Here is a 9564-nt window from a genome sequence, read left to right on the forward strand (position 1 = left end):
CGAGCCACAGTTTTCTGACCCCTGGCAGCTCTTCCGTCTCAAAAGTTTGCCGACCCCAGATCTAGGAAATTGATCCATTTCCTGTTGGGATTGTCAGCCAGTAAATATTTTTGAGGACAGACCTGTCCACAAATGCCCAACAGTATAAAGGCATTGAGGTAACCAGGTTTGGATAATCAAGCTAACAGAGCATTAGAGCATTTCCGTGTTTTAAATTACATCCCTAGATCTTTATGTCTGCTTCTTGTTTATACCCTATTAGAATGTCATGATTCTAAGAAAGACAGGAAAATGGGGGAGGGAGGAGTTATGTGAGTTAAAGAATAGGAAATGGCAGTTTTGAACTCTTTAAAATCTAATTTTCTTTTCTCCCACAAAGGCAGCAGCTTTGGCATCTCTGAAGAAGTACGGTGTGGGGACTTGTGGACCTAGGGGATTTTATGGCACATTTGGTACGTTTCTGTTGTATTTCTCAGACCACTACTTTCAAGAGTGAAGATTCCATTTGATTTAAAACTGATTTAGAAAGATACCTTAATTAGTTGTGGTGTGAAGCTGATGAGTGCTGTTTCTTACCTGACTTTCTAGAACATCGTATGTTTGGAACCATTGGCGGGAAGTACATTGGTCTGGGTTGAATGTCACTTGAGGAGAGCCATAGGTACATGAAGTGGGTAGCTCATAGGTCAGAGCCTGAGCTGCTGTGCATGTGCCCCAAGGGACAGTGGTGTGAGGAGACACAATTTGCTTCTGTAGTGCATGATAGTTGTAAGGGGAATGGTTTTGTGGCGGGTGGTGCTGCTCCTCACTGTTATGCAGGAGTCTACATCTTCCCCAGTCTTTGCTGGAGTGCTGAAGGTTATCATCTTTGGCCATCCTGGCTGCAGCCAGGTGGGAGGTATGGAGGAACAAGAGCGCGGCAGCAGTGCCCCTTCAGGCCGACAGGTGGCGATGCACATCGCTGCCCACATTCCACTGGCGAGACCATAACCCTGGCCAAGACCTCCTTTCTGCAAAGGGGGCTGGAATAGCTCTAGCTGCGCATGCCGGGAAGCAAGGCAAGAACAGACTGGGAGGCAGTCGACTATGTAGCTCTTTCCTTTCTGGAATGAAGGTGAAGAAGCATAGATTTCCTTGTGTGCGGGTGACCCTGGGACGGGCTAACTAAATACTAGGATGAGTGTGATTTCACACACTATGAACTTCCTGAGAATTGTCGAAGTCGACCCTGGCATTTTGTGGTTGTGCTTATCAAATGTATATTGTTCTTTGCTTCTGCAAATTTTGAAAATGATAAATAATTGTTCAAGTGAATATGTATTACCGGAAATAACATTCTGGCTTACAAAATGTCAGAGTGTGGGGAAGTAGAGCTAGGGAGGTCTCTTTTGTCTTCTGTCCCCATTTCTGCTTCCACGTATGTCTTTGTGTGTTTGGTTTTTTTTCACTTTAACTGTGAAGATGTTTTTATTTAAGAGAGCACCTTTGTTTATTCCTTAGCCAGTTTAGTGGTTAAATTATTTGTATTTGGAAACAGATGATAGGAGTTAGTATCCAAGAATCCTTAAGAAAGGTTCTTAAAAACCGTGTTTTCCAGCATCCCCCAACTATTCATAAGAGGAATAGAAATCCCAGAGAGGTTAAATGACTTCCTCAGTCACACAGCTCATTAACCTCAACCCTAAAACTAGAAACCAAGTATGCCGACTCCCAGTTTTAATGACAGGACCAAAAACTTAGAAAAGCTCAGATCAGTCTCCTTCTTCCCTCTATCTTAGTGCAAACATTGTTGTTTACTTGGTTTTGATCAGTAGGGAATGATTTCCTTGATAAATATTAGAAAACTAGAAATGGTATTTTTTATGGGATTGTTTGTTGTAATCTAATCAACAAAGCTTTCTTTGTGTGATATGCTTGCTGGGACACAGTAGTTGCTTTCCTAAACGCCTCTCTTTCTGGTGGGTTTTATATGCGTGTATGGCCTTGGCCCCTGCATGGGAGTTAATCTGAGATGACAGATAAGAGATTTATTGCTAAAAAAAAAAAAAGATTTATTGCTGAATCAAGTCATGAAAAACAAATGTTCTAAATCTTCAAGACCAGTTTTCCCAGAGCTGTGGAAATGTATTGTTAGGATAGCCCAGTGAGCTTTCCGTTTGTATCACCTGAAATTTAATATGTATAATAGGATGCTGTATGCTTCCAAACGTGGGGTCTTTAGATGAATGGCTTTTAAATTAATTTTCTTGACTGAATAACTTAATCCATGATATAAACTTCCAGTGGTTTATAGAGACAGAAAGTGAAAAGTCTTCTCTTTCCCACCACCATCCCATCCCTCAAAAAAGACAGCTATTGGTGTTTCTTGTTATTTTTTCCACTTTTTTTAAGCATATGCAAACCATTGGATTTGATTTTTCAGGTGTGTGAACCGACCACCAGAGGCAATATAATGAACGTGCTATTGTGTATCAACTCCTCTGTAAATGGCTTTACTAGTCACTGTCTCATCTTTATTCTAATGATAGTTGAAGCTTCAAACAGACCATGATGTCTGGCAAAGGTTGAGAGTTAGTAATTTGCAGTGCTTCTGAAACAAGACACCAAACTTACAGCTTACAGTAATGTGTAATGTTTTCTAAGTACATTGCTCTTCCGATAAGCTTGTCTCGTTCCTTAACAGTTGCCCATGTTTACTTATCATCTTTTTCCTTTCTTTAGATGTATATTGTCCATATTTTTCCCTTTTGGTTTTCCAAGAGGATACTTTCTACGTTTTTTCTATTCTGGATATAATCACTTAAATAATAGTTATATTAAATTGCCCTGAAATTTCAGTGTTAGGTAAGATCAGAGAAGCTACTTGAGCTCAGTAAGGCTAAATTTTAAACCTCTAAAATGCCCTATACAACTAACTTATCCTGCACATTTAGGGTTCATTTGCCCTTTGCACTGAGCAATAAAGCAGACTTGAGGACCCCTTTCCTCTTGTTTGTAGTTGCTTGTGGATTCATGAGGCCTTAGGGTCTTTTTCCCTGGATCCCCAAAAGGTTGCCTTTTGTCTTTTTTTCCTGGAAGTATCACATCTTTTTCATCTGTTTTATTGCATCTGTTTTCAAAGATGAAAATACTCCCTCTTTTAGGTCTTTTTTCAACTTTTCAGGTAATGAATGTAAATCATTTATAAAAGTACATTTGCTGATTAAAACATTCTTTTTATTTCACAGTGCAATATTAGATGATCTTAGATGATTAACATAAAAAAAGAAAATCAAACAATAGTTGAAGCAAAAAAATCATCTAGTTTCTTAGGCGAAACATTCTGCTGCCCCCTAAATACTTGGCAGGTATTGTAGAACTAAAGATTTTATGAAATCTCCTAAGGACATGTGATAAGAAGTTGTTCCACTGTTTCATTTTATTCTTTTAATGTGTATTTTAGAACTGAGCAAGTGGTTTTATTAGATTGTGGAGCCTTCCTTTCCTCTAAGGCTAAGGGGGTCCCTGTGTACTTTGGTAGTTGCTCTTGTTAAAAACTTCTTTATTTGTTTTGTTTATAATACGTTCGGATCTCATTTACCTGTGGTTTGTTGCTGGTGCCCAGGATCTGTTTGACATATATAATACTTGCTTGGCTCTTTAGTCTTAAACTAGATCAAAAGTCAATTAGTGGCAGGGTTTCATGGTGAGAGAGAGTGGCATTTAATTGTGTTTTAAAGGCAACAGTAAATAATTGTTTATTTTTAAATATACTTCCTTTTAGAGCAGTCAACTGAACCATGACTGCATGTTTTTAAATTAATGTTTATTAAGTTTATTGGGGTGACAATGATTAGTAAAATTACATAGGTTTCAAGTGTACAATCCTGTAATACATCATGTATAGATCACATTGTGTGTTCACCACTCAGAGTCAGTTCTCCTTCTATCACCATATATTTGACTCCCTTTACCCTCTCCTACCACCTCTTTCCCCCTTACCCTCTGGTAACCACTAAATTGTTGTCTGTGTCTGTGAGTTATTGTTTCTTTGTCTTGTTTGTCTTTTGCTTTCAGTTTTATTATCTCACATATAACTTAAATCATAACTCTCAGCTCTTTCTGTCTGACTTATTTCGCTTAGCATAATAATCTCAAGATCCTGGCCGGCTGAGTGACTCAGTTGGTTAAGAGCTCGCTCAAGAGTGCGAGCTCTGAGCAACAGGGTTGCCGGTTCGATTCCTGGCCTGAGCTGAGCTGCCAACAGGTGGCAGGATGGCTCAGCTAAAAATAAATAAATAAATAATCTCAAGATCCATCCATGTTGTCACAAATGGCAATATTTCATCTTTACATACAGCCGAGTAGTAGTCATTGTATATATGTACCACATCTTCTTTATCCAGTCATGTACTGGAGGACACTTCAGTTGTTTCCCTGTCTTGGCCACCATGAATAAAGCTGCAGTGAACATAGAGTATGTGTATCTTTACAGATAAATGTTTTCAGATTTTTGGGGTAGATACCCAGAAGAGGAATTGCTGGGTCAGATTGTAATTCTATTCTTAATTTTTTGAGGAATGTCCATACTGTTTTCCATAGTGGCTGTACCAATCTACATTCCCACCATCAGTGTATGAGGGTTCCTTTTTCTCCACAGCCTCTCCAACAGTTGTTATTACTTGTCTTGTTGATAATATCCATTCTAACAGGTGTGAGGTGATATCTCATTGTGGTTTTGATTTGCATTTCCCTAATAGCTAGTGAAATTGAGTATCTTTTCATATATCTGTTGGCACTTATATATCTTCTTGGGAGAAGTGTCTGTTCAGGTCCTCTGGCCATTTTTTTAATTGGATAGTTTTTTTGTTTGTTTTTTTTCAGTTGTATGAGTTCTTTATATATTTTGGATATTAGCCCCTTATTGGAGATGTTGTTTGCAAATACACTCTTCCATTTGGTTTGTTGCCTCTTTGTTTTGTTAATAGTTTCTTTTGCTCTGTAGAAGTTTTTTAGTTTGATATAGTCCCATTTGTTTATTTTTGTTTCCCTTGCCTTTGAGGTCAAATTCATAAAATCCTCTCTGAACCCAAGGTACATAAATCTAGTACCTATGCTTTCTACTATACAATTTATTGGGCCGGCCGAGTGACTCAGTTGGTTAACAACTCACTCAAAAGTGTGAGCTCTGAGCAATAGTAGTTCAAGTTCTGGCCTGAGCTGAGTTGCCGCTGAGCTACAAACAGATGGCAGGATGGCTCAGCTTATATAAAAAAAAAAAAAAAAAAAAAAAAAAAAAACCTCATCCCTTACTATACAATTTATTGTTTCAGGTCCTATATTTAGGTCTTTGATCCATTTTGAGTTCATTTTGTTATATGGTGACAGATACTAGTCTAGTTTCATTCTTGTGCACGTGGCTTTTCAATTTTCCCAGCACCATTTATTGAAGAGGATTTTTTTTTTCTCCATTGTATGTTTTTGGCTCCTTTGTCAAAAATTATCTGCTGATAGATAGATAGATAGATAGATAGATTGATTGATTGATTTCTGGGTTCTCAATTCTATTCCATTGGTCTGCGTGTCTGTTTTTCTGCCAATAACATGCTGTTTTGATTATTGTCACTTTATAGTATAAATTGAAGTCAGAGAGTGTGATACCTCCAGCCTTATTCAATTTCATAGGATTGCTTTGGCTATTCAAGGCCTTTTGTGATTCCACATAAATCTCATGGGTTTTTTTTGTTCTATTTCTTTAAAGAATGTCATTGGGATTTTGATGGGGATTGTATTAAATCTGTATATTGCTTTGGGTAATATGGCCTTTTTAACTATGTTGATTCTTCCTATCCATGAACATGGAATATCTTTCCATTTCTTTGAGTCTTTTTCAGTTTCTTTTAATAATGTCTTAGAGTTTTCAGTGTATAGGTCCTTCAAATTCTTTGTTTATTCCTAGGTATTTTATTATTTTTGTTGCAATTGCGAAAGGAATTGTTTTTCTCATCTCTTTTTCTGAAATTTCATTGTTAGTATATAGGAATGTCATGGACTATTGTGCATTGATTTTGTATCCTGCAACTTTCCTGGACTTATTTGTTGTTTCCATAGGTTTTTTGGTGTTGTTTTTAGAGTTTTATATATAAACAATCATGTCATCTACAGAAAGTGACAGTTTGACTTCTTTTCCAATTTGGATGCGTTTTATTTCTTTCTCTTGCCTGATTGCTCTGGCTAGGACTTCCAATATTATGTTGAATAACAGTGGTGAGTGGAGGCATCTCTGTCTTCTTCCTATTCTTAGAGGAAAAGTTTTCAGGTCTTCTACATTAAGTATGATATTAACTGAGAGTTTGTCATATATGGCCTTTATTACATCAAGGTACTTTCCTTTTATACCCACTTTATTGTTTTAATCATAAATGGATATTGTATTTTGTCAAATGCTTTTTCTGCATCTATTGATATAATCATATTATTTTTACCTTTTATTTTGTTTATGTGGCATGTTACATTGATCAATTTGCATATGTTGAACCATCCTTGTGCCTCTGGAATGAACTCTACTTGGTTTTGATATATAATCTTTTTAATGTATTGTATTCAATTTGCTAGTGCTTTGTTTAGGATTTTTGTGTCTGTATTCATCAGAGTTATTTGTAGTTTTCTGTTTTTGTGTTATCCTTACCAGGTTTTGGTATAGGATAACATTGGCCTCATAAAATGAGTTAGGAAGTGTTGCCTCATCTTCAGTTTTTTTGGAAGAATTTGAGTAGGACAGGTATTAGATCCTCTTTGAATGTTTGGTAGAATTCACTAGTGAAGCCATCTGGTCTTGGACTTTTGCTTTTGGGAAGGTTTTGGATGACTGATTAAATTTCCTTACTGTTGATTGACCTATTTAGATTTTCTAGTTCTTTCTGATTCAATCTGGGAAGGTTATATGTTTCTAAGAATTTGTCCATTTCCTCTAGGTTATTGAATTGGGTGGCATATAGTCCTTCATAATATCCTTGTATGATCCTTTGTATTTTTGTGGTATCCATTGTAATTTCTCCTCTTTCATTTTTGATTTTGTTTATTTGTGTTGTTTCTTTTTTCCTTAGTGAGTCTAGCCAGGGGTTTGTTAATTTTATTAATCTTTTCAAAGAACCAGCTCTTTGTTGCATTAATTTTTTCTCTTGTTTTCTTGTTCTCTATATGATTTAATTCTGCTCTATGTTTTATTGTTTGCTTTCTTCTGCTGACTTTGGGTTTCATTTGTTCATCTTTTTCTAGTCTTTAAGATGTAATGTTAGGTTGTTTATTTGGGATTTTTCTTGTTTATTGAGATAGACCTGTTATGATGTAAATTTCCCTCTTAATACTGCTTTCACTGCATCCCCAAAATTTTGATAGGATGTATTTTCATGCTCATTTGTTTCTATGTGTCATTTGATCTCTCCTTTTATTTCTTCTTTGACTCAGTCGTTGTTTAATAGCATGTTGTTCAATCTCCACATATTTGTGGTTTGTCCCACTTTCTTTTTGCAGTTGATCTCAAATTTCAAAGCATTGTAGTCAGAGAATATGCTTTGTATGATTTCAGGCTTCTTAAATTTGCTGAGGCTGGTTATGTGTCCCAAAATATGGTCTGTCTATGAGATTTTTCCATGTACACTAGAAAAGAATGTATAGTCTGATGTTCTAGGATGAAGGACTCTGTAAATGTCAATTGTGTCCATTTGGTCTAATGTATCATTTAAGGCTGATATGTCTATTTTGATTTTCTTTTTGAATGATCTATCCATAACTGTTAATTGTGTATTTAGGTACCCTACTATAAGTGTGTTTTTGTCAGTTTCTCCCTTTAGTTCTGTTAATAGTTGCTTTATATATTTTGGTGCTACTGGATTGGGGGCATATATATTGATGTGTTATGTTTTCCTGTTGTATTGTCCCCTTTATCATTATGAAATGCCCATCTTTGTCTCTTGTTGCCTTTTTTTTATCCTGAAGTCTCTTTTGTCAGATATAAGTATGGCTACGCTCGCTTTTCTCTGGGTGCTATTTGCTTGGAGGATTGTTTTCCACCCTTTCACTTTGAGTCTATATTTGTCCTTGTAGCTGAGATGTATCTCTTGGAGGCAGCATGTGGTTAGGTTTTGTTTTTTGATCCAGTCTGCTACTCTGTGCCTTTTTATTGGTGAGTTCAGTCCATTTACATTTAGGGTGATTGTTGATATATGAGGAATTCCTATAGCCATTTTATCTTTTGTTTTCTAGTGGCTCAGTGTTTTCATTGTTTCTTTGCCTTTTTGTTTCTCTGTTATTTTAGTTTGGTGGTATTCTATGATATGTTTTTTCCTCTTTTTTTATGTTATGTGTCTCAGTTATGATTTTTTTTTAATTGGTTACCATTAAGTGTATGTAAAATAAAGTTTCACATATACAGTAGACCTTTTTCTTCAGCATGCATCTCATCTCCACTCCCTCTTGCAGATTCAGACCTTTACTCCCTCCCCTTTTATGTTTTTTTGTCACAAATTATCCCTGTTTATGCTGTGATTTGATTTCTGAGTTGCAGTAGCAAATTGTCTTATTCTCTCTTTCGTCTTTTATGGTTTTAGCTTCTTTATCCTTTATGTTATGTTTAAGTGTATCATGCCCTATTCTGTGTAGAGGTTGCCATTTCCTGCTTCTGTCCATCTGTTAGTAATCTTGCTCATGGTTTTGTGTCCTTTTGTCTATTTGTTTCAGGTTGAATAGCCTCCTTCGGTATTTCCTGTAATGCAGGCCTTGTGGTGGTAAATTCCCTCAGCTTCTGTGTGTCTGGAAAGCTCTTTTATTCCTCCTTCATGTCTAGAGGCTGTCTTAGCTGGATATATTCTTCTTGGCTGGTAATGCTCTCTTTCGATAGTTTGAATATTTTATTCCACTCCTCCTGGCTTATAGAGTTTCTGGTAAAAAAATCTAATGATAATCTAATGGGCTTTCCTTTATGGACCACCATCTTCTTTCCCCTGGCTGCCTTCAGAATTTTTTTCTTTGTCATTAATTTTTGACAGCTTCAATATAATGTGACTTGGAGAAGGCTGGCTAGGATTGAGATAATTAGGTGTTCTGTTTGCTTCTTGGATTTGAGGATCCAGTTCTTTCTAAAGGTTTGGGAAGTTCTTGTTGACTATTTTAATAGGCTCTCTGTGCCATTCTCTCTCTCTTCTCAACTTCTGGTATACCCATTATTCTTATATTGTTCTTCCTTTTTTTTTTTTTTTAAAGATTTTTATTGGGGAATTGGAGAATGGGAACAGTGCTGGGGAATTGGGGGAAGGGGAACAGACAAGTTGCTGTCCTTCCACTCTTCAGTCTAGTTGTGGAGGATGTTGCTTCACTGGCCTAAGTTGGCTCCATCATTGCACTCTTCCCCGGCGAGGCAGATCAGTCACCAGCTTCGGGACAGCTGCTCACGGCAGCTGCTGGCCGCTCACGCTGGCTGCTGACAGCACACGGTAGCCCATGGCAACCCACTGCAGCAGGGGCTGCAGCCTACGCTGTCGCCGGCGACTCACGGCAGCCCAGCTCCAGGTTGAGCTGTTGTTCAGC

At 37.1% G+C, this 9564-nt stretch overlaps 1 protein-coding gene across 3 annotated transcripts in view; it reads left to right on the plus strand.

Moving 5' to 3' along the window:
* SPTLC1 (serine palmitoyltransferase long chain base subunit 1) overlaps positions 1-9564 on the plus strand; it is a 68240-nt gene that overhangs the window by 14318 nt on the left and 44358 nt on the right. For all 3 annotated transcript variants that reach the window (XM_019668699.1, XM_019668700.1, XM_019668702.1), the window contains exon 5: positions 380-452. In XM_019668699.1, the coding sequence (XP_019524244.1) occupies positions 380-452 (73 nt within the window). The remainder of the gene's footprint in view (positions 1-379; positions 453-9564) is intronic.

Source organism: Hipposideros armiger, unplaced genomic scaffold, assembly GCF_001890085.2.
Source record: "Hipposideros armiger isolate ML-2016 unplaced genomic scaffold, ASM189008v1 scaffold_532, whole genome shotgun sequence".
Classification (NCBI taxonomy): Eukaryota; Metazoa; Chordata; class Mammalia; order Chiroptera; family Hipposideridae; genus Hipposideros; species Hipposideros armiger.